The sequence below is a fragment of the Salmo salar genome, chromosome 15, assembly GCF_965601325.2.
Source record: "Salmo salar chromosome 15, fSalSal1, whole genome shotgun sequence".
In the NCBI taxonomy this organism is placed as follows: domain Eukaryota; kingdom Metazoa; phylum Chordata; class Actinopteri; order Salmoniformes; family Salmonidae; genus Salmo; species Salmo salar.
Window position 1 is genome coordinate 10,942,501 of NC_138305.1, and position 26,591 is coordinate 10,969,091.

Genomic DNA, 26,591 nt, shown 5'->3' on the forward strand with positions numbered 1-26,591 from the left:
GTATCCTGTCTGTTTAAGAGGTTGTGATGTGTATCCTGTCTGATAAAGAGGTTGTGATGTGAATCCTGTCTGATAAAGAGGTTGTGATGTGTATGCTGTCTGTTAAAGAGGTTGTATTGTGGTGTGTATCCTGTCTGTTAAAGAGGTTGTGATGTGTGTCCTGTCTGTTAAAGAGTTTGTGATGTGTATCCTGTCTGTTTAAGAGGCTGTGTTGTGTATCCTGTCTGTTAAAGAGGTTGTATTGTGGTGTGTATCCTGTCTGTTAAAGAGGTTGTGATGTGAATCCTGTCTGATAAAGAGGCTGTGATGTGTATCCTGTCTGTTAAAGAGGTTGTATTGTGGTGTGTATCCTGTCTGTTTAAGAGGCTGTATTGTGGTGTGTATCCTGTCTGTTAAAGAGGTTGTGATGTGTATCCTGTCTGTTAAAGAGGTTGTGATGTGTATCCTGTCTGTTAAAGAGGTTGTGATGTGTATCCTGTCTGTTAAAGAGGTTGTGATGTGTATCCTGTCTGATAAAGAGGTTGTGATGTGTATCCTGTCTGTTAAAGAGGTTGTGATGTGTATCCTGTCTGTTAAAGAGGTTGTGATGTGTATCCTGTCTGTTAAAGAGGTTGTGATGTGTATCCTGTCTGTTAAAGAGGTTGTGATGTGTATCCTGTCTGTTAAAGAGGTTCTCTGTGCTCACTGTGTTATTACCCCCAGCAGACAGGCCACGGTTGTCAGTTTCTCTATGCATTCAGAGACAAAAGGAGAGTCCCAGGAGGCCTAACCCTTCCATTTATCTGCAGACTAATCAAGTGTACTGGGATTTTGGGGGCATAGTGAAGTGCACTGGAATTCACTGGGGGCCTAGTGAAGTGCACTGGAATTCACTGGGGGCATAGTGAAGTGCACTGGAATTTTGGGGGCATAGTGAAATGCACTGGGATTCGAAGGGGGCCTAGTGAAGTGTACTGGGAATCGCAGGGGGCCGAGTGAAGTGCACTGGGATTCGCAAAGGGGCCTAGTGAAGTGCACTGGGATTCACTGGGGGCCTAGTGAAGTGCACTGGGATTCGCAAAGGGGCCTAGTGAAGTGCACTGGGATTCGCTGGGGGCCTAGTGAAGTGCACTGGGATTCACTGGGGGCCTAGTGAAGTGCACTGGGATTCACTGGGGGCCTAGTGAAGTGCACTGGGATTTTGGGGGCATAGTGAAATGCACTGGAATTCACTGGGGGCCTAGTGAAGTGCACTGGGATTTTGGAGGCATAGTGAAATGCACTGGGATTCGAAGGGGGCCTAGTGAAGAGCACTGGGATTTTGGAGGCATAGTGAAATGCACTGGGATTCGAAGGGGGCCTAGTGAAGTGCACTGGGATTTTGGAGGCATAGTGAAATGCACTGGGATTCGAAGGGGGCCTAGTGAAGAGCACTGGGATTCGAAGGGGGCCTAGTGAAGAGCACTGGGATTCGCTGGGGGCCTAGTGAAGTGCACTGGGATTCGCTGGGGGCCTAGTGAAGTGCACTGGGATTCGCTGGGGGCCTAGTGAAGTGCACTGGGATTCGCTGGGGGCCTAGTGAAGTGCACTGGGATTCGCTGGGGGCCTAGTGAAGTGCACTGAGATTCACAGGGGGCCTAGTGAAGTGCACTGGGATTCGCTGGGGGCCTAGTGAAGTGCACTGGGATTCGCTGGGGGCCTAGTGAAGTGCACTGGGATTCACTGGGGGCCTAGTGAAGTGCACTGGGATTTTGGGGGCATAGTGAAATGCACTGGAATTCACTGGGGGCCTAGTGAAGTGCACTGGGATTTTGGGGGCATAGTGAAGTGCACTGAGATTCACTGGGGGCCTAGCGAAGTGCACTGGGATTCGCTCGGGGTTCCACTCTGTTGGGTCTCAAGAAACGACAGTCCATTTACTAATGTATTATTCATGGTCTTCTATTGCCTGCTTTGACCATGTCTTGCTTCTTAATAACGGCACTTCCTGGTTTAAATAAAGGTGAAACAAAATTGACAAATAACATTGAAAGCAGATCTGATCTTTTCCTGATTGTTTCCCCAGTCGGTGCCCTAGCCCTCTGTGACATGCACATGCAACCTCTGGCAAATCGTTTGAAGGGAGGGCTTGAAGGGACGAATGCTATTCACTCCTTTGACGCAAGTCGACAGCTTGGAGGTACGATTATAATGTGCTCTAACAATCTGGCTGTCAGGAATGACAAAGTTTCTGTTAATAAATCTAATTACTTCAAACTAATGTTGCCTCTGGGTATGGGGGGGGGGGGATGCTTCAAGCACAGACCTGACAGCCTGCCTCTTCATGACGCACATTAGATGTTAGACACACATGCACGTGCAAGAACACAAACATATGCACGTGCACAGACATAAACACATGCATGCACACACACACACACACTGCTGAAGCATCAGAAAATCCATGCGGTTCATGAACAAGACAGGACTGTCTGTCTGCCTGCCGCCTGTTTGCCGCATGTCTGCCTCTCTGTCTGCCTCTGTCTGTCTGTCTGTCTGTCTGTCTGTCTGTCTGTCTGTCTGTCTGTCTGTCTGTCTGTCTGTCTGTCTGTCTGTCTGTCTCTCTGTCTACCTGTCTGTCTCTCTGTCTGTCTGTCTGTCTGTCTCTGTCTGCCTACCGCATATCTGTCTGACGCCTGTCTGCCTGCCGCCCGTCTCAGAATGGCCTCTAGAATCTACAATACACCCTCTTTCTTTCATTCTGTATGACTACGTCATAGATTCCTTTTCAATATACTGTTTTATGGCATAGATAGGTCTATCTTTCTACTATATTAGTTGAAGGTTTCATGAATTGGAACCGGATTTGCTTTGAGTGCTTCTCGCACGATAAGGTCAGTAAGAATGCCCTCTTGTAATCTTTTATTTGAGCTCTCAGAACAACGCCTAGACAGTGAAGTAACGTTCAAACCCATTGAATCACGCTGAATGTGTTTGGAAATCCATCGGTCTCTTCTGAACGTTTAGGGCAAGGCCCATTCATGTTTTCATTCCCGACACAAAACAAATAATTCAGCCCTTGGTCCTTTTTGTATAACGTACTGTGTGTCATGTTAGTGAATGTAATAACAGAGCTTTAACGCAACACACCCACCTACTGGTTATGATTGGATAGAAATATTGGGGATATGACCATCCACTGAGATGAGGCTTTCTGGTGAGGGGCTCCACCTTTCAACTACAGACATTTCAATAGGATGTCTTTCTCTCTGAGGGGGAGGAGTCATTTCATTATGTCCACTAAGAAGCAGAGCCCTGAATGTCCACACTAAATCTGTCTGTCTGTCTGTCTGTCTGTCTGTATGTCTGCCTGTCTGTATATATATGTCTGTCTGTCTGCCTGCCTGTCTGTATATATGTCTGCCTGCCTGCCTGCCTGCCTGCCTGTCTGTCTGTCTGTATATATGTCTGCCTGCCTGTCTATCTGTCTGCCTGTCTGAGAGACCCCCTGTTGTAGGTATGGATGTCTGTCTATCTATCTGTCTGTCTGTCTGAGAGACCCCCTGTTGTAGGTATGGATGTCTGCCTGTCTGAGAGACCCCCTGTTGTAGGTATGGATGTCTGCCTGTCTGAGAGACCCTCTGTTGTAGGTATGGATGTCTGCCTGTCTGAGAGACCCCCTGTTGTAGGTATGGATGTCTGCCTGTCTGAGAGACCCTCTGTTGTAGGTATGGATGTCTGAGAGACCCCCTGTTGTAGGTATGGATGTCCTGGTGTTTTAATAACACTGATATTTCTAATAAAAACTAGAAGAGAAGCAATTAATCCCTCAACCGTCAACCAGGAAAGACTGGCACGTTGTTGATGTTAGTTCTATATGTGCAGTTAAGGGTCGAGGTGTGCTGCTCTGTTTTGAACCAGCTGTAGCTTTTCTAGGTCTTTCTTTGCTGCACCTGACCCTATTACCAGACGCTAATCAAGATGGGGACAAGACCAGAGCCTGAAACACCAGTACAGTTGATTTGTGTGAAAAACGGAGCACATCTTTTTATATTATTATTATAAGAGACATACCCTTCCCCAATCTTCACAACGACTTCGTCAATATGGGTGGCTCAGTTGGTAGAGCATGGTGTTTGCAACGCCAGGGTTGTGGGTTCGATTCCCACGGGGGACCAGTACGAAGAAAAAAAAAAGAGAAAAAAAAATGTATGAAATGTATGCACTCATAAGTCGCTCTGGATAAGAGCGTCTGCTAAATGACTAAAACGTAGATATGACTTGAACATGATAATTGACCGTCCGATGTTATACCTACAGTAGGAGTTAAGCTTCCTCTACTTTTTCGATGGTCCTACTCTTAAACGTAGAACTCCAGTTGAGGTTTATGTCTTGAACCAAACACGATGCTTTTCATTTTAGATATATACTGAACCAAAATATAAACGCAACATTTAAAGTGTTGGTCCCATGTTCCATGAGCTAAAATAAAAGATCCCAGAAATGTTCCATACGGACAAAAAAGCTTATTTCTCTCAAATTTTGTGCGCAATAGGTTTACATCCCTGTTAGTGAGCATTTCTCCTTTGCCAAGATAATGACCAACACTTTAAATGTTGCGTTTATATTTTGGTTCAGTATACATCTAAAATTAAAAGCATTGTATTTGGTTCAAAACATTCTCTAAGACATAAACCTCAACTGGAGTTGTGTATAAAGAGTGGGACCATAGAAAAAGTCCACCTGACAAGTGTGGCATATCAAGAAGCTGACTAAACAGCATGATCATTACACAGGTGCACCTTGTGTTGGGGACAATAAAAGGCCACTCTAAAATGCCACAGATGTCTAAAATTTTGAGGGAGAGTGCAATTGACATGCTGACTTCAGGAAGGTCCACCAAAGCTGTTGCCAGAGAATTTAATGTTAATTTCTCTACCATAAGCCGCCTCCAACGTTGTTTTAGAGAAATAGGCAGTCTGTCCAACCGACCACACAACTGCAGATCATGTGTATAGCATCGTGTGGGCGAGTGGTTTGCTGATGTCAACGTTGTGAACAGAGTGCCCCATGGTGGTGGGGTTATGGTATGGGCAGGTATAAGCTACAGGCAATGAACACAATTGCATTTTATCGATGGCGATTTGAATGCACAGAGATACCGCGATGAGATCCTGAGGCCCATTGTCGTGCCATTCATCCACCGCCATCGCCTTATGTTTCAGCATGATAATGCACAGCCCCATGTCACAAGGATCTGTACACAATTCCTGGCAGCTGAAAATGTCCCAGTTCTTCTATGGCCGCATACTCACCAGACATGTCACCCATTGAGCATGTTTGGGATGCTCTGGATCAACGTGTACGACACAGCGTGTTCCAGTTCCCGCCAATATCCATCAACTTTGCACAGCCATTGAAGAGGAGTGGGACAACATTCCACAGGCCACAATCAACAGCCTGATCAACTCTATGCGAGAGGAGAGGTATTCTATTGGCTCCTCAGTTCTAGGAGTGTTGGAGGTCTAATGTCAAAGGGCTGTCTAAATACTCTGTTTTCTGGCTTATTCTTTTAAAGTCTTAATTGAGCTTTTAATCCTATTTGACTTACATTTTACATTTTAGTCATTTAGCAGACGCTCTTATCCAGAGCGACTTACAGTAGTGAATGCATACATTTCATACAATTTCATACATTTTTTTCCTGTGCTGGCCCCCCGTGGGAATCAAACCCACAACCCTGGCGTTGCAAACACCATGCTCTACCAACTGAGCTACAGGGAAGACTTGAATGAGACTTGAATGTACTTGTTGGCCTAGGCATAGCCTACTCTTTCATGATCAACCATCAATAGGCCATCAATAGGCCATCAATAGGCCATCTCAGAAAGTTGTTTGTGAATAGCCTAAATAAAAACCTAGTAATAATAAAAAGAAACAAGATAGTCTAATAGGAAGTTTAAACAAACCTGATACGTTTCTGCTTTACTTCACCAAAAGTGTAGGAACAAATAAAATACATTTGACCAACTGAGTTGTTGGAAAGGTGGCATCCTGAGCTCTTCAGCATCATGAGCTCTTCAGCATCCTGAGCTCTTCAGCATCCTGAGCTCTTCAGCATCCTGAGCTCTTCAGCATCCTGAGCTCTTCAGTAAGGCCATTCTGTTTGTCTATGGAAACTGCATGGCCATGTCCTCGATTTGATACACCTGTCAGGAGCGGGTGTGGCTGAATGTAGTTGCTCACATTCAATACTTGACCTGACAGACCTTGACCTGACAGTCTCCATATTATTTAGCTATTTACACATAAAATATTTACATAGAGTCTCCATATTATTTAGCTATTTAAACATAGAATATTTACATAGAGTCTCCATATTATTTAGCTATTTACACATAGAATATTTACATAGAGTCTCCATATTATTTAGCTATTTAAACATAGAATATTTACATAGAGTCTCCATATTATTTAGCTATTTAAACATAGAATATTTACATAGAGTCTCCATATTATTTAGCTATTTACACATAGAATATTTACATTACAGCTTTATCGTACAGGCATTGTAAACTGTCATTTTTAGGCTAGGTTGTAACAAACTCATGATGGGTATAGGGGAAATTAGAGTATCATGTAGTAACCTAAACCTATCGATGTTACATTGAACAAAAAGAATGGAATATGAATGACAGTCATCCAGTTTATTGTAATAGAAATAAGGCCGTGCTCATGGAAATAAACTAACTACCACACACACACGTATCACTTGGCTCAACATACCACAGCCATGGATTTCATACTTTAAATATACACCTAAGAATGTCAATACAAATCTGAATGGGGAGGATGTGCACAAGGAGAAAGTGGTTTCTGGTACATTAGGACTGTCCTCAACAAGACATTAGGACTGTCCTCAACAAGACAACACATTAGGACTGTCCTCAACAAGACATTAGGACTGTCCTCAACAAGACAACCCATTAGGACTGTCCTCAACAAGACAACACATTAGGACTGTCCTCAACAAGACATTAGGACTGTCCTCAACAAGACAACACATTAGGACTGTCCTCAACAAGACATTAGGACTGTCCTCAACAAGACATTAGGACTGTCCTCAACAAGACAACCCATTAGGACTGTCCTCAACAAGACATTAGGACTGTCCTCAACAAGACAACACATTAGGACTGTCCTCAACAAGACATTAGGACTGTCCTCAACAAGACAACACATTAGGACTGTCCTCAACAAGACAACACATTAGGACTGTCCTCAACAAGACAACACATAAGGACTGTCCTCAACAAGACATTAGGACTGTCCTCAACAAGACAACACATTAGGACTGTCCTCAACAAGACAACACATTAGGACTGTCCTCAACAAGACATTAGGACTGTCCTCAACAAGACAACACATTAGGACAGTCCTCAACAAGACAACACATTAGGACTGTCCTCAACAAGACAACACATTAGGACTGTCCTCAACAAGACAACCCATTAGGACTGTCCTCAACAAGACAACCCATTAGGACTGTCCTCAACAAGACAACACATTAGGACTGTCCTCAACAAGACATTAGGACTGTCCTCAACAAGACATTAGGACTGTCCTCAACAAGACAACACATTAGGACTGTCCTCAACAAGACAACACATTAGGACTGTCCTCAACAAGACAACACATTAGGACTGTCCTCAACAAGACAACCCATTAGGACTGTCCTCAACAAGACAACCCATTAGGACTGTCCTCAACAAGACAACCCATTAGGACTGTCCTCAACAAGACAACCCATTAGGACTGTCCTCAACAAGACAACCCATTAGGACTATCCTCAACAAGACAACACATTAGGACTGTCCTCAACAAGACAACACATTAGGACTGTCCTCAACAAGACATTAGGACTGTCCTCAACAAGACAACACATTAGGACTGTCCTCAACAAGACATTAGGACTGTCCTCAACAAGACATTAGGACTGTCCTCAACAAGACAACCCATTAGGACTGTCCTCAACAAGACAACACATTAGGACTGTCCTCAACAAGACAACACATTAGGACTGTCCTCAACAAGACATTAGGACTGTCCTCAACAAGACATTAGGACTGTCCTCAACAAGACAACACATTAGGACTGTCCTCAACAAGACAACCCATTAGGACTGTCCTCAACAAGACAACACATTAGGACTGTCCTCAACAAGACAACACATTAGGACTGTCCTCAACAAGACATTAGGACTGTCCTCAACAAGACATTAGGACTGTCCTCAACAAGACAACACATTAGGACTGTCCTCAACAAGACAACACATTAGGACTGTCCTCAACAAGACAACACATTAGGACTGTCCTCAACAAGACAACACATTAGGACTGTCCTCAACAAGACAACACATTAGGACTGTCCTCAACAAGGCAAAATATCAACTAAGAAAGTGGAAGAAAAGTCAGTCAACGGCATGTTCATCAAAATATGCTTTTCCACAGCTCCAGGACCAAGCTGCCACTTGCCATGTCTCTCACCACATAAACGTCAATCAATTAATTTGATCACCCCATAAACGTCAATCAGTTTAGTTGATCACCTCAATAAACGTCAATCAATTTGGCTGATCAAGACCCTTGGCTAACTGTTGCGGCCTGCCATTCACTAATACTGTTGCCAGACACAGTCACAGTCTTCACTGAGGGCTTAGCTAAATCTTCTTTTACATAATGCAGACATACGGTGGTGACCCTGGTGTTGCCCCAAGCACCCCGCTCTACCATCGGAGCCACACGGGGCAGGGTAGACTTACGTACGTTGTCACAGTCGTCACAGTCCAGTAGGCCAGCCTTCTGAATGGACCTCTTGACCTCCAGGGAGAAGTTCTCAAACTCTGGCTTGACCGTCCGGAGCAGCGTGACCGTGTTGAGGGCAGAGTACGCTTGTCGAGCCTCACTGTCGTACTTATCCCCTCGCTTCCACGAGCCGTTGCCTAGGAAACCATACGAGGCGAGAGAAAAAAGTGGTGAAATTGCTAACATGTTGAAATGTATATCTACTAATGTCTATCACCATGTAGTGCAGACCTGGACCTACAGATGTATATGGTATGCAGGCCTGGACCTACAGATGTATATGGTATGCAGGCCTATACCTACAGGTGTATATGGTATGCAGGCCTGGACCAACAGATGTATATGGTATGCAGGCCTGGACCTACAGATGTATATGGTATGCAGGCCTGGACCTACAGATGTATATGGTATGCAGGCCTGGACCGACAGATGTATATGGTACGCTGGCCTGGACCTACAGATGTATATGGTATGCAGGCCTGGACCTACAGATGTATATATGGTATGCAGGCCTGGACCTACAGATGTATATGGTATGCAGGCTGGACCTACAGATGTATGCAGGCCTGGACCTACAGATGTATATGGTGTCAGCTCAGGAATTTGAACCAGCAACCTTTTGATTATTGACCTAACGCTCTAACCGCTAGGCTACCTGCCACCCCACCATCACTGTATACAGTTGAAGTCAGAAGTTTACTTACACCTTAGCCAAATACATTTAAACTCAGTTATTCACAATTCCTAACATTTAATCTTAGTAAAAATTCACTGTCTTAGGTCAGTTAGGATCACCACTTTATTTTAAGAACGTGAAATATCAAAATAAGAGTAGAGAGAATGATTTATTTCAGCTTTTGTTTCTTTCATCACATTCCCAGTGGGTCAGAAGTTTACATACACTCAATTAGTATTTGGTAGCATTGCCTTTAAATTGTTTAACTTGGGTCAAACGTGTCGAGTAGCCTTCCACAAACCTCCCACAATAAGTTGGGTGAATTTTGGCCCATTCCTCCTGACAGAGCTGGTGTAACTGAGTTAGGTTTTTAGGCCTCCTTGCTCGCACACGCTTTTTCAGTTCTGCCCACACATTTTCAATAAGATTGAGGTCAGGGCTTTGTGATGGCCACTCCAATACCTTGAATTTGTTGTCCTTAAGCCATTTTGTCAGAACTTTGGAAGTATGCTTGGGGTCATTGCACATTTGGAAGACCCATAAGAGACCAAGCTTTAACTTCCTGACTGATTTCTTGAGACGTTGCTTCAATATATCCACATAATTTTCCTCCCTCATGATGCCATCTATTTTGTGAAGTGCACCAGTCCCTCCTGCAGCAAAGCACCCCCACAACATGATGCTTCACGGTTGGGATGGTGTTCTTCAGCTTGCAAGCATCCCCATTTATACTCCAAACATAACGATGGTCATTATGACCAAACAGTTTATTTTTGTTTAATCAGACCAGAGGACATTTCTCCAAAAAGTACGATGTACAATGTGTGTAGTTGCAAACCGTAGTCTGGCTTTTTTATGGATGTTTTGGAGCAGTGGTTTCCTCCTTGCTGAGCGGCCTTTCAGGTTATGTCGATATAGGACTCATTTTACTGTGGATATAGATACTTGTGTACCTGTTTCCTCCAGCATCTTCACAAGGTCCTTTGCTGTTGTTCTGGGATTGATTTGCACTTTTTGCACCAAAGTACCAGACTTGTGGAGGTCTACAATTTTTTTCTGAGGTCTTGGCTGATTTCTTTTGATTTTCCCATGATGTCAAGCAAAGAGGCACTGAGTTTGAAGGTAGGCCTTGAAATACATCCACAGGTACACCTCCAATTGACTCATATGATGTCAATTAGCCTATCAGAAGCTTCTAAAGCCATGACATAATTTTCTGGAATTTTCCAAGCTGTTTAAAGGCACAGGCAACTTAGTGTATGTAAACTTCTGACCCACTGGAATTGTGATACAGTGAATTATAAGTGAAATAATCTGTCTGTAAACAATTGTTGGAAAAAGTACTTGTTTCATGCACAAAGTAGATGTCCTAACCGACTTGCCAAAACTAAACTTTGTTAACAAGAAATTTGTGGAGTGTTTGAAAAACGAGTTTTAATGACTCCAACCTAAGTGTATGTAAACTTCAGACTTTATACTGTATATGTAGGTTAGTGTTACCATATCATCATGAATGTATATATACACTGAACAAAAATATAAAACACAATATGCAACAATTTCAAAGATTTTACTGAGTTACAATCCATATAAAGAAATCAGTCAATTTAACTAAACTGATTGACGTTTTTGGGCTACCGATTGGTGCAGCGGTCTGTATCGCAGTGCTAGAGGCGTCACTACAGACCCGGGTTCGATCGGAGGCTGTATCACAACCAATCGGGAGTCCCATAGGGCAGCGCACAATTGGCCCAGCGTTGTCCGTGTTAGGGTTTGGCAGGGGTAGGCCGTCATTGTAAATAAGAAACTGACTTGCCTAGTTAAATAAAGGTAAAATAAAACATAAATTAATTAGGCCCTAATCTATGGATTTCACATGACTTGGAATACAGATATGCATCTGTTGGTCACAGATAACTTTTTTTTTAAAAGGTAGGGGCGTGAATCAGAAAACCAGTCAGTATCTGGTATGACCACCATTTGCCTCGTGCAGCACGACACATCTCCTTCACATTGAGTTGATCAGGCTGTTGATTGTGGCTTGTGGAATGTTGTCTCACTCCAATTCAATGGCTGTGTGAAGTTGCTGGATATTGACGGGAACTGGAACACGCTGTCGTACAGGTCGATCCAAAGCATCTCAAACATGCTGAACGGGTGACATGTCTGGTGAGTATACAGGCCATGGAAGAACTGGGACATTCTCAGCTGCCAGGAATTGTGTACAGATCCTTTGCGTCATGGTCTCATGCTGAAACATGAGGTGATGGCGACAGATGAATGGCACGACAATGGGCTTCAGGATCTCATCACGGTATCTCTGTGCATTCAAATTGCCATCGATAAAATGCAATTGCGTTCACTGTTCGTAGCTTATGCCTTCCCATACCATAACCCCACCGCCACCATGGGGCACTCTGTTCACAACGTTGGCATCAGCAAACCATTCGCACCACACGACGCCATACACGTACGTGGTCTGCGGTTGTGAGGCCGGCTGGACGTTCTGCCAAATTCTCTAAAACGACGTTGGAGGCAGCTTATGGTAGAGAAATGAACATTCAATTCTCTGGCAATAGTTCTGGTGGACATTGCTGCAGTCAGCATGCTAATTGCACACTCCCTCAAAACTTGAGACATCAGTGCCATTGTGTTGTGTGACAAAACTGCACATTTTAGCGTGGCCTTTTATTGTCCCCCAGCACAAGGTGCACCTGTGTAATGAGCATGCTGTTTAATCAGCTTGTTGATATGTCACACCTGTCAGGTGGATGGATTATCTTGGCAAATTAGAAATGCTCACTAGCAGCAGCTCTTCAACCTCAGGAGGCTGAAGAAATTCGGCTTGTCACCAAAAACACTCACAAACTTTTACAGATGCACAATCGAGAGCATCCTGTCGGGCTGTATCACCGCCTGGTACGGCAGCTGCTCCGCCCATAACCGGAAGGCTCTCCAGAGGGTAGTGAGGTCTGCACAACGCATCACCGGGTGCAAACTACCTGCCCTCCAGGACACCTACACCACCTGATGTCACAGGAAGGCCAAAAAGATCATCAAGGACAACAACCACCCGAGCCACTGCCTGTTCACCCCGCTATCATCCAGAAGGCGAGGTCAGTACAGGTGCATCAAAGCTGGGACTGAGAGACTGAAAAATAGCTTCTACCTCAAGGCCATCAGACTGTTAAACAGCCATCACTAACATTGAGTGGCTGCTGCCAACATACTGACTCAACTCAAGCCACTTTAATAATGGAAAAATGTATGTAATCAGTTTATCACTAGCCACTTTATATAATGCTTACATACTCTACATTACTCAACTCATGTGTATATACTGTACTCTATACCATCTACTGCATCTTGCCTATGCCGTTCGGCCATCACTCATTCATATATTATTAATATGTACATATTCTTATTCAATCCTTTACACTTGTGTGTATAAGGTAGTTGTTGTGGAATTGTTAGGTTAGATTACTCGTTAGATATTACTGCACGGTCGGAACTAGAAGTACAAGCATTTCGCTACACTTGCATTAACATCTGTTAACGATGTGTACATGACAAATAAAATTTGATTTGATTTGTAAACAAATTTGTGCATAAAATTTGAGAGAAATACGCTTTTTATTTACGCATGGAACATATGTTTAATTCCAGCTCGTGAAACATGTGACACGCAACACTTTAATTTGTTGGGTTTATATTTTGTTTCAGTGTATATGTTTGTGTATAGGGCTGGGATTAGTGTTACCGTAAGACGTGGAGTTGAAGAGTTCGATGTTGAAAAAGATGTAACTGCCATTGGTGAGCCTCCGTCGATGAGCAGCGAGCATGACGTCTCGGACGATGTCAGCTCCCGCGCACATGATAACAACTGTAAGAGATCAACATGAAGGAACCAGTGTTATACCTCAACCCGTTTCAAACAAGACTAGAATACATGAACCAGTGTTATACCTCAACCTGTTTCAAACAAGACTAGAATACATGAACCAGTGTTATACCTCAACCCGTTTCAAACAAGACTAGAATACATGAACCAGTGTTATACCTCAACCTGTTTCAAACAAGACTAGAATACATGAACCAGTGTTACTCCTAAACCTGTTTCAAACAAGACTAGAATACATGAACCAGTGTTATACCTCAACCTGTTTCAACAAGACTACAATACATGAACCAGTGTTATACCTCAACCCATTTCAACAAGACTAGAATACATGAAGGAACCAGTGTTATACCTCAACCCATTTCAACAAGACTAGAATACATGAACCAGTGTTATACCTCAACCTGTTTCAAACAAGACTAGAATACATGAACCAGTGTTATACCTCAACCTGTTTCAAACAAGACTAGAATACATGTACCAATGTTATACCTCAACCTGTTTCAAACAAGACTAGAATACATGAACCAGTGTTATACCTCAACCTGTTTCAACAAGACTAGAATACATGAAGGAACCAGTGTTATACCTCAACCTGTTTCAAACAAGACTAGAATAAATGAACCAGTGTTATACCTAAACCCATTTCAACAAGACTAGAATACATGAACCAGTGTTATACCTCAACCTGTTTCAACAAGACTAGAATACATGAACCAGTGTTATACCTCAACCCATTTCAACAAGACTAGAATACATGAACCAGTGTTATACCTCAACCTGTTTCAACAAGACTACAATACATGAACCAGTGTTATACCTCAACCTGTTTCAACAAGACTAGAATACATGAACCAGTGTTATACCTCAACCCATTTCAACAAGACTAGAAGACATGAACCAGTGTTATACCTCAACCCATTTCAACAAGACTAGAATACATGAACCAGTGTTATACCTCAACCTGTTTCAACAAGACTAGAATACATGAACCAGTGTTATACCTCAACCCATTTCAACAAGACTAGAAGACATGAAACAGTGTTATACCTCAACCCATTTCAACAAGACTAGAATACATGAACCAGTGTTATACCTCAACCTGTTTCAACAAGACTAGAATACATGAACCAGTGTTATACCTCAACCCATTTCAACAAGACTAGAATACATGAACCAGTGTTATACCTCAACCTGTTTCAACAAGACTACAATACATGAACCAGTGTTATACCTCAACCTGTTTCAACAAGACTAGAATACATGAACCAGTGTTATACCTCAACCCATTTCAACAAGACTAGAAGACATGAACCAGTGTTATACCTCAACCCATTTCAACAAGACTAGAATACATGAACCAGTGTTATACCTCAACCTGTTTCAACAAGACTAGAATACATGAACCAGTGTTATACCTCAACCCATTTCAACAAGACTAGAAGACATGAAACAGTGTTATACCTCAACCCATTTCAACAAGACTAGAATACATGAACCAGTGTTATACCTCAACCTGTTTCAACAAGACTAGAATACATGAACCAGTGTTATACCTCAACCCATTTCAATAAGACTAGAATACATGAACCAGTGTTATACCTCAACCCATTTCAACAAGACTAGAATACATGAACCAGTGTTATACCTCAACCCATTTCAACAAGACTACAACTACATACAGAGAAGACTTTTAAAAAACAATGTTCACAATACAATTTACTTTTTCTTAAAGCTGGAGTAGAAATGGAGCATCCCACTGGGCACATCAGGTCATTTCAACGTGGAAATGTGGGTAATATTTGGTTGAGACGGTGATCAATGTGATTTTCAACTTTTATTCACCTACTCAAAAAGACAGTCAGAAGGTTGTTGAATTTCTAACAGCCAAATGACCTGGATTACAGGTGAGATTACATAAAAATTACATAGTGCAACTAAGTGATCGATGCTGTTGGAGACTGTCAGATTATTATAGAAATTGTGAAGATTTGTACAGACCTGTGACCTTTGCCTTCTACCTTGAACATGGACGTGTTTTATGATTGCATAAGAAGAAAAGTATAGTTACTGAAAGTTACCTGAAAATGAGGCCATGAATAAATACTGTTACATTAGTTTGTAAAATAGCGTTAAAGTTTGACCAATTATTGGATATACTTATATACTTATTTCCCTCATTAAAATGCAAATCAATTTATAACATTTTTGACATGCGTTTTTCTGGATATTTTTGTTTGTTATTCTGTCTCTCACTGTTCAAATAAACCTACCATTAAAATTATAGACTGATCATTTCTTTGTCAGTGGGCAAACGTACAAAATCAGCAGGGGATCAAATACTTTTTTCCCCTCACTGTATATGGCTGTAACATGTTAAACTGATCATGTCTCCAGTTACCATAGGAGGGATAGAAAGCACCACTCCATACTCTTTCAACTGTTAGATACAATTATGAAACACACAATTCGGTAATGTTTTGCACCTAAAAATAAATGTGCACACACACACACACACACACACACACACACACACACACACACACACACACAGATAGACACACAGAGATTCACACAGACATAATGCACGTAGATAAGTAAACATGGCATGTTGTGCCCACTTGAGTCCTTGTGGCTGATTTCTGAAGTGCCCAATTACTTAGAGTACTCTCCTAACCCTGCACTCCATCAGAGAGTACAGTAGAGGCCAATGCCCTTCCAATTAAATCAATTGAACGTCGGTCTTCAAAAGCAGGTTGCCACCACAGATTTTCCTGGTAGAGGGTGGGACATTGCATAAGATTACCACTGAAAGCTAAATAATAATCACAGGTAATCTCTTTAATCATATTTCATGTGGACCCATGCAGAGCACTGTCTCACTGCTACAACACAGACTGAACAACCAGGTGACATCACTAGGAGCAACGAGGTGATATCACTAGGAACAACGAGGTGGTGTCACTAGGAACAACCAGGTGATATCACTAGGAGCAACGAGGTGACATCACTAGGAACAACGAGGTGACATCACTAGGAACAACGAGTTGACATCACTAGGAGCAACGAGTTGACATCACTAGGAGCAACGAGGTGATATCACTAGGAACAACGAGTTGACATCACTAGGAACAACGAGTTGACATCACTAGGAACAACGAGTTGACATCACTAGGAACAACGAGTTGACATCACTAGGAACAACGAGTTGACATCACTAGGAACAACGAGTTGACATCACTAGGAGCAACGAGGTGACATCACTAGGAACAACGAGTTGACATCACTAGGAACAACGAGTTGACATCACTAGGAACAACGAGGTGACATCACTAGGAACAACGAGGTGACATCACTAGGAACAACGAGTTGACATCACTAGGAACAACGAGTTGACATCACTAGGAACAACGAGTTGACATCACTAGGAATAACGAGGTGATATCACTAGGAACAAAGAGGTGACATCACTAGGAACAGCGAGGTGATATCACTAGGAACAAAGAGGTGACATCACTAGGAACAGCGAGGTGATATCACTAGGAACAACGAGGTGATATCACTAGGAACAAAGAGGTGACATCACTAGGAACAGCGAGGTGATATCACTAGGAACAACGAGGTGATATCACTAGGAACAAAGAGGTGACATCACTAGGAACAACGAGGTGATATCACTAGGAACAAAGAGGTGACATCACTAGGAACAGCGAGGTGATATCACTAGGAACAACGAGGTGATATCACTAGGAACAAAGAGGTGACATCACTAGGAACAGCGAGGTGATATCACTAGGAACAACGAGGTGATATCACTAGGAACAAAGAGGTGACATCACTAGGAACAGCGAGGTGATATCACTAGGAACAACGAGGTGATATCACTAGGAACAAAGAGGTGACATCACTAGGAACAACGAGGTGATATCACTAGGAACAAAGAGGTGACATCACTAGGAACAGCGAGGTGATATCACTAGGAACAACGAGGTGATATCACTAGGAACAAAGAGGTGACATCACTAGGAACAGCGAGGTGATATCACTAGGAACACCGAGGTGATATCACTAGGAACAAAGAGGTGACATCACTAGGAACAACGAGGTGATATCACTAGGAACAAAGAGGTGACATCACTAGGAACAGCGAGGTGATATCACTAGGAACAACGAGGTGATAATGACGGGATGTCACAGCTAAAGGTATGTGTCTCCTACATAGTCTTAATAGCATTAGGTTGTTGATCATGTCAGTCAGAACTACAAAGTGAAGCTACGTACTTCTAGTGGAGGATCATGTAGAAGAACAAGTCAGAGGGAGATATGTGTATATACCTAGAATCTCTTTCTACATGTACATATTACCTCCATTACCTCGTCTAACCTGTGCCGCCGAACATTGACTCTGCACCGGCAACCACCCTATACAGCCTCGCTACTGTTATTTTATTGTTGCTCTTTAATTATTTGTTATTTTTCTATTTTCTTCTTTTTTTATTTCTTTCTTTTTTACTTCAGTTTCTTTTAGTAAATACTTTCTTAACAACAATTTTTCTTAAAACTGCATTGTTGGTTAAGGGTTTGTAAGTAAGAATTTCACTGTAAGTTCTACACCTGTTGTATTTGATTTGAATTTAATTTAATTGAACTCTTCCCCTGGAGTCGTACCAAGTATTGCTGGCTAAGTAACCCTACAGTAGACAGACCCTACAGTAGATACAGACCTTACAGTAGATACAGACCTTACAGTAGATACAAACCTTACAGTAGATACAGACCTTACAGTAGATACAGACCCTACAGTAGATACAGACCATATACAGACCTTACAGTAGATACAGACCTTAGAGTAGATACAGACCTTAGAGTAGATACAGACCCTACAGTAGATACAGCCCTTACAGTAGATACAAACCTTACAGTAGATACAGTAGATACAGACCTTATACAGAACTTACAGTAGATACAGTAGATACAGACCCTACAGTAGATACAGACCATACAGGCCTTACAGTAGATAAAGACCCTACAGTAGACACAGACCTTACAGTAGATACAGACCCTACTGTAGATACAGTAGATACAGACCCTACAGTAGATACTGTAGATACAGTAGATACAGACCCTACAGTAAATACAGACCCTACAGTAGACACAGACCCTACAGTAGATACAGATATTACAGTAGATACAGCCATTACAGTAGATACAGACCCTACAGTAGATACAGACCCTACAGTAGATACAGTAGATACAGACCCTACAGTAGATAAAGACCTCACAGTAGATACAGTAGATACAGACCCTACAGTAGATACAGACCCTAAAGTAGATACAGACCCTACACTAGATACAGACCCTACAGTAGATACAGTAGATACAGTAGATAGACCCTACAGTAGATACAGACCTTATACAGTAGATACAGCAGATACAGTAGATACAGACCCTACTGTAGATACAGTAGATACAGACCCTACAGTAGATCCAGAGATTACAGTAGATACAGACCCTACAGTAGATACAGTAGATACAGACCCTACAGTAGATAAAGACCTCACAGTAGATACAGTAGATACAGACCCTACAGTAGATACAGACCCTAAAGTAGATACAGACCCTACAGTATATACAGACCCTACAGTAGATACAGTAGATACAGTAGATACAGACCCTACAGTAGATACAGACCTTATACAGTAGATACAGTAGATACAGTAGATACAGACCCTACTGTAGATACAGTAGATAGACCCTACAGTAGATACAGACCTTACAGTAGATAGAGCCTAAAGTAGATACAGACCGTACAGTAGATACAGACCCTACAGTAGATACAGTATATACAGACCCTACAGTAGATAAAGACCTCACAGTAGATACAGACCCTACAGTAGATACAGACCCTAAAGTAGATACAGACCCTACAGTATATACAGACCCTACAGTAGATACAGTAGATACAGACCCTACAGTAGATACAGACCTTATACAGTAGATACAGTAGATACAGACCCTACTGTAGATACAGTAGATAGACCCTACTGTAGATACAGTAGATAGACCCTACAGTAGATACAGACCTTACAGTAGATAGAGCCTAAAGTAGATACAGACCCTACAGTAGATACAGACCCTACAGTAGATACAGACCCTACAGTAGATACAGACCTTATACAGTAGATACAGTAGATACAGACCCTACTGTAGATACAGTAGATAGACCCTACTGTAGATACAGTAGATAGACCCAACAGTAGATACAGACCTTACAGTAGATAGAGCCTACAGTAGATAGAGATTACAGTAGATACAGACCCTACAGTAGATACAGTAGATACAGTAGATAAAGACCCTACAGTAGATACAGACCCTACAGTAGATACAGTAGATACAGACCCTACAGTAGATACAGACCCTATAGTAGATACAGACCTTATACAGTAGATACAGCAGATACAGTAGATACAGACCCTACTGTAGATACAGTAGATACAGACCCTACAGTAGATACAGTAGATACAGACCCTACAGTAGATAAAGACCTCACAGTAGATACAGTAGATACAGACCCTACAGTAGATACAGACCCTAAAGTAGATACAGACCCTACAGTAGATACAGACCCTACTGTAGATACAGTAGATAGACCCTACAGTAGATACAGACCTTACAGTAGATAGAGCCTAAAGTAGATACAGACCCTACAGTAGATACAGTAGATACAGACCCTACAGTAGATCCAGAGATTACAGTAGATACAGACCCTACAGTAGATACAGACCCTACAGTAGATACAGGCCTTACAGACCCTACAGTAGATACAGACCTTACAATAGATAAAGACCCTACAGTAGATGCAGAACTACAGTAGATACAGACCTTACAGTAGATACAGACCCTACAGTAGATACAGTACATACAGACCCTACAGTAGATAGACATTATAGTAGATACAGTAGATTCAGACCCTACAGTAGATACAGTAGATACAGTAGATACAGACATTACAGTAGATACAGTAGATACAGTAGATACAGACCCTACAGTAGATACAGACCTTACAGTAGATACAGACCTTACAGTAGATACAGACCCTACAGAAGATACAGTAGATACAGACCCTACAGTAGATACAGACCCTACAGTAGATACAGACCCTACAGTAGATACAGTAGATACAGATCCTACAGTAGATACAGTAGATACAGACCCTACAGTAGATACAGACCTTACAGTAGATAGACCTTACATTAGATACAGACCCTACAGTAGATACAGTAGGTACAGACCCTACAGTAGATACAGACCTTACAGTACAGTAGATACAGACCCTACAGTAGATAAAGACCCTACAGTAGATACAGACCCTACAGTAGATACAGTAGATACAGACCCTACAGTAGATACCGACCCTATAGTAGATACAGACCCTACAGTAGATACAGTAGATACAGACCCTACAGTAGATACAGTAGATACAGACCTTCCAGTAGATACAGACCCTACAGTAGATACAGACCCTGCAGTAGATACAGACCCTACAGTAGATACAGTAGATACAGACCCTACAGTAGATACAGAAACTACAGTAGATACAGTAGATACAGACCCTACAGTAGATACAGTAGATACAGACCCTACAGTAGATAAAGACCTCACAGTAGATACAGTAGATACAGACCCTACAGTAGATACAGTAGATACAGACCCTACAGTAGATACAGACCCTATAGTAGATACAGTAGATACAGACCCTACAGTAGATACAGTAGATACAGACCCTACAATAGATCCAGAGATTACAGTAGATACAGACCCTACAGTAGATACAGACCCTACAGTAGATACAGGCCCTACAGACCCTACAGTAGATACAGACCTTACAATAGATAAAGACCCTACAGTAGATGCAGAACTACAGTAGATACAGACCTTACAGTAGATACAGACCCTACAGTAGATAGAGACATTATAGTAGATACAGTAGATTCAGACCCTACAGTAGATACAGTAGATACAGTAGATACAGACCTTACAGTAGATACAGTAGATACAGACCCTACAGTAGATACAGACGATACAGACCCTACAGTAGATACAGACCTTACAGTAGATACAGGCCCTACAGTAGATACGGTAGATACAGACCCTACAGTAGATACAGTAGATACAGACCCTGCAGTAGATACAGACCCTACAGTAGATACAGACCCTGCAGTAGATACAGACCCTGCAGTAGATACAGACCCTACGGTAGATACAGACCCTACAGTAGATACAGTAGATACAGACCCTACAGTAGATACAGACCCTGCAGTAGATACAGACCCTACAGTAGATACAGACCCTACAGTAGATACAGTAGATACAGACCCTACAGTAGATACAGTAGATACAGACCCTGCAGTAGATACAGACCCTACAGTAGATACAGACCCTACAGTAGATACAGTAGATACAGAGTGTTTTCCCAGGTGTGTTTGATACAGTATGATGCTGTTAATGACAACAGTGATACAGGCAGGGATACATTCCCCAGGTCTGTTTGTGATTGACGTGACAATAGAACAATAGGAGTTGGCGAGACAGCACAAACAGATCTGGGACCAGGCTAACCTTTCCCTCACCGTACAGCCAGAACCAGGGGAAATCATTCTTCTGTCTAGAGGTCTTCCTTCACAAGGACAGTCAATATAGGAGTGGAAAATGTAAGCAATAAGCAGTAGCGTTAGCAGGGCCACGGCCCACCAGCCGTCACCCAAATATCCACATAAAACCTGTGTGGTAACCATGAAATGTTTTCCCATGGAGCAAAGGGTTTTTTAAATAAACAACAAACAGACAAACAAACAACAAGGCTAGTCGGAGGGTTTGGAAATAACTTGTCAGAGTGTCCCAGCGTCGACTAGCCATGGTCAATAGGGCATATTCAGATTCTGAGTGCCAAACGGCAGCCTATCCCCTGTACAGTGCACTACTGTTGACCTGGGTCCATAAGGCTTTGGTCAGAAGTAGTGCACTGTTTAGGGAATAGGGTTATATTTGGGATACACCCAGAGTCTGCTGGAACATTCCCACAGCTCTGTCACTATAGTGGAGGGTCGGGGTGGCTGGTCAGGGGGGCTAGCGCCCAGCGCCTCATGGCTCCTGAAATATCCTCCTGCTCCCAGAAAGAGGGACACACTTCATCTCAGTGCTCCTGCTGCTGGTGCTGCCGGCACTACAGCACCCTTTAATAAGGCATGCCGAGAGAGAGGAACACAACAGTCCTCTGTGTGTGTGTGTGTGTGTCACTCTCTGTGCTTCTGTCTCTCTCTCACTCTCTCTCTCTCTCTCTCTCTCTGTCTCTTTCTGTGTCTCTCTCTCCCAGTCTCTCTGTGCTTCTGTCTCTTTCTCTCTCTCTCTCTGTGTGTCTTTCTGTGTCTCTCTCTCTCTATATCTCTCTCTCCCAGTCTCTCTGTGCTTCTGTCTCTCTCTCTCTCTCTGTGTCTTTCTGTGTCTCTCTCTCTCTATGTCTCTCTCTCCCAGTCTCTCTGTGCTTCTGTCTCTCTCTCTCTCTGTGTCTTTCTGTGTCTCTCTCTCTCTATGTCTCTCTCTCCCAGTCTCTCTGTCTCTCTCTCTCTCTGTGTCTCTGTGTGTCTTTCTCTGAGTGGATAGAAAACACTCTAAAGTTTCTAAAACTGTTAAAATAATGTCTGTGAGTATAACAGAACTGATATGGCAGGCAAAAACCCCAATGGACAAACCATCAAGGGGAGAAAAATATTGAGGTCATAGGATTTTCCAATTCCTTTTCTATTGGATACCCTTATTATTAGGAACCTGGTTGCAGTTCCTATGGCTTCCACTAGATGTCAAACGTCTTTAGAAATTGTTAGATTTTTTTCTTTTGAGAAATGAAGAAGTAGTCCAATTCATTGTAAGTGTCACTCCAGGTGGACTCTACTGTTTTGGTGCGCGTGAACTGGAGCGCACTTCACGTTGTTTATATCCGGTATGAGAAACAGTTTATTCCGTCTTAAATTTGTATCGATTATTTACGTTTTAGGGTACCTGAGGTTGGATTAGGAACGTTGTTTGAAATGTTTGGACCAAGTTTCTAGGTAACTTATTAGATACTTTGTAGGCATGTTGGGCGAGTTGAAACCGGTGTATTTCTGAATCAAACGCGCCAAATAAATTGACATTTTTGGGACATAAAGAAGGACATTATCGAACAAAAGGCCTATTTGTGATGTTTCTGGGGCATTTTGGAGTGCCAACAGAAGAAGATCTTCAAGGGTAAGGCATTAATTATATCGCTATTTCTGACTTTTGTGGCGCACCTGCCTGGTTGAAATATGATTTTCATGTGTTTGTATGCGGGGCGCTGTCCTCAGATAATCGCATGGTTTGCTTTCGCCGTAAAGCCTTTTTGAAGTCTGACACAGTGGCTGGATTAACAAGAAGTTAAGCTTTATTTTGATGTATAACACATATATTTTCAAGAATGTTAAATATTTGAATTTGGTATTTTTGAATGTCGCGCGCTGCAATTTCACCGGATGTTGGCCAGGTGGGATGCTACCGTCCCACCTGCCCATAAGAAGTTAAGTGTATACCTGACCTCATCAAGTGTATACCTGACCTCATCAAGTGTATACCTGACCTCATCAAGTGTATACCTGACCTCATCAAGTGTATACCTGACCTCATTAAGTGTATACCTGACCTCATTAAGTGTATACCTGACCTCATTTAGTGTATACCTGACCTCATTTAGTGTATACCTGACCTCATTAAGTGAAAAAAGGCTAAATCAAGCTACTTCCTGAGTTCTATCGCTGACTCTGCTGGTGGTCCATCTAAAACAGTTAAGGCGCTAAAACGTGGAAATTCCTCTCCTTCCCTACCCAAGCAAGTTATACTGAAATCTGACATCATTAATGAAAAAAATGAGATGCTTTTAATCAACATTTTATGTCCACCATTTTTTTTGTTTGAATGAAACCTTGGTTTAATAGACCCCCGGGTCAGTCAGTAAACTTTTCGTTCCTCTCCCAGCTGCTAGTCGACTTGATAGAGGACCAGACAAACCCCCAGTGAATCCTTGTACTCTCTGGAGCAGCTGTCTACTTCTGATGTATTGGAACAACTATTTATGATTGATGTTAAATAATCTACTGGGGATGATATGCCTGGTCCCTGCTTATTACAGCTTTCTGCTCCATTGATTGTTGAAGCATTAACACATGTTTTTAACTTAACAATTATATCGAGTACTATTCCTAGAGTTTGGAAGGCGGCCCATGTGCTTCCTCAACATAAAGGTGGCGACCCGACTGACCTAAATAATTATCGTCCCATTTCCAAACTCTCTGTTGCCGAGCAACTATCCTGGAATTATTGATTAATACTCAGCTTAGATCCCTTTTAACTGCTACATATCGTCTGAATGTAAACCAGTCAGGGTTCAGACCAGGATATAGTACCATCTCTGATACTGCTACATATCGTCTGAATGTAAACCAGTCAGGGTTCAGACCAGGATATAGTACCATCTCTGATACTGCTACATATCGTCTGAATGTAAACCAGTCAGGGTTCAGACCAGGATATAGTACCATCTCTGATACTGCTACATATCGTCTGAATGTAAACCAGTCAGGGTTCAGACCAGGATATATTACCATCTCTGATACTGCTACATATCGTCTGAATGTAAACCAGTCAGGGTTCAGACCAGGATATACTACCATCTCTGATACTGCTACATATCGTCTGAATGTAAACCAGTCAGGGTTCAGACCAGGATATATTACCATCTCTGATACTGCTACATATCGTCTGAATGTAAACCAGTCAGGGTTCAGACCAGGATATAGTACCATCTCTGATACTGCTACATATCGTCTGAATGTAAACCAGTCAGGGTTCAGACCAGGATATATTACCATCTCTGATACTGCTACATATCGTCTGAATGTAAACCAGTCAGGGTTCAGACCAGGATATAGTACCATCTCTGATACTGCTACATATCGTCTGAATGTAAACCAGTCAGGGTTCAGACCAGGATATAGTACCATCTCTGATACTGCTACATATCATCTGAATGTAAACCAGTCAGGGTTCAGACCAGGATATAGTACCATCTCTGATACTGCTACATATCGTCTGAATGTAAACCAGTCAGGGTTCAGACCAGGATATATTACCATCTCTGATACTGCTACATATCGTCTGAATGTAAACCAGTCAGGGTTGACCAGGATATAGTACCATCTCTGATACTTCTTTGGTTTTAAATGATGTCAGAATGTTTTTAAATATGAAGAAACACTGTGCTGCCCTCTTCATTGACCTGTCCAAGGCATTCAACACTGTGCTGCCCTCCTCATTGACCTGTCCAAGGCATTCAACACTGTGCTGCCCTCCTCATTGACCTGTCCAAGGCATTCAACACTGTGCTGCCCTCTTCATTGACCTGTCCAAGGCATTCAACACTGTGCTGCCCTCTTCATTGACCTGTCCAAGGCATTCAACACTGTGCTGCCCTCTTCATTGACCTGTCCAAGGCATTCAACACTGTGCTGCCCTCCTCATTGACCTGTCCAAGGCATTCAACACTGTGCTGCCCTCTTCATTGACCAGTCCAAGGCATTCAACACTGTGCTGCCCTCTTCATTGACCTGTCCAAGGCATTCACACTGTGGATCACACCTTACTTATTCAGAAACTCCCTACGATTGGCTTAGATCAGGCTGCTTGTAGCTGGTTTGAGAATTATTTAAAAGACAGAACACAGTGTCTTGACATTAAATCAGGATGTTTAGACAAAACAAAAGGTGTCCCACAGGGTTCGATTCTTGGTCCAGTTCTTTTCACTATTTATATTAACAGCATTGGTCTATCTGTAGAAAACTGTAATTTCCATCTGTACGCAGACATCACTGTTGTATACGCTACTGTCCCTATGGTAGCTCAGGCTCTGTTGACTTTACTAGCTTGCAGAAAGCCTTGGTTAACCTAAAGTTGGTACTAAATGCTGGTAAAACCAAGTACATGTTATTTTCCAAATCATGTAATAATGTAACTGATGATTTGTGCATAAGTACGTTAGATGGTGCCCCCAATGATCGTGTCCCCGACAATAAATATCTGGTCATCTGGATTGACGAAAAGCTATCATTTAAAAAGCATGCTGATGAGT

The 26,591-nt window shown here is 42.4% G+C and overlaps 1 protein-coding gene across 1 annotated transcript in view; it reads right to left on the reverse strand.

Annotated features, from left to right (window-relative positions):
• LOC106570940 (atrial natriuretic peptide receptor 3) overlaps window positions 1–26,591 on the reverse strand; it is a 70,726-nt gene that overhangs the window by 28,006 nt on the left and 16,129 nt on the right. The window contains exons 2-3 of the mRNA XM_045695442.2: window positions 13,259–13,381; window positions 8,784–8,959 (exon numbers count right to left, since the gene is read on the reverse strand). Coding sequence (XP_045551398.1) covers window positions 8,784–8,959; window positions 13,259–13,381 — 299 coding nt within the window. The remainder of the gene's footprint in view (window positions 1–8,783; window positions 8,960–13,258; window positions 13,382–26,591) is intronic.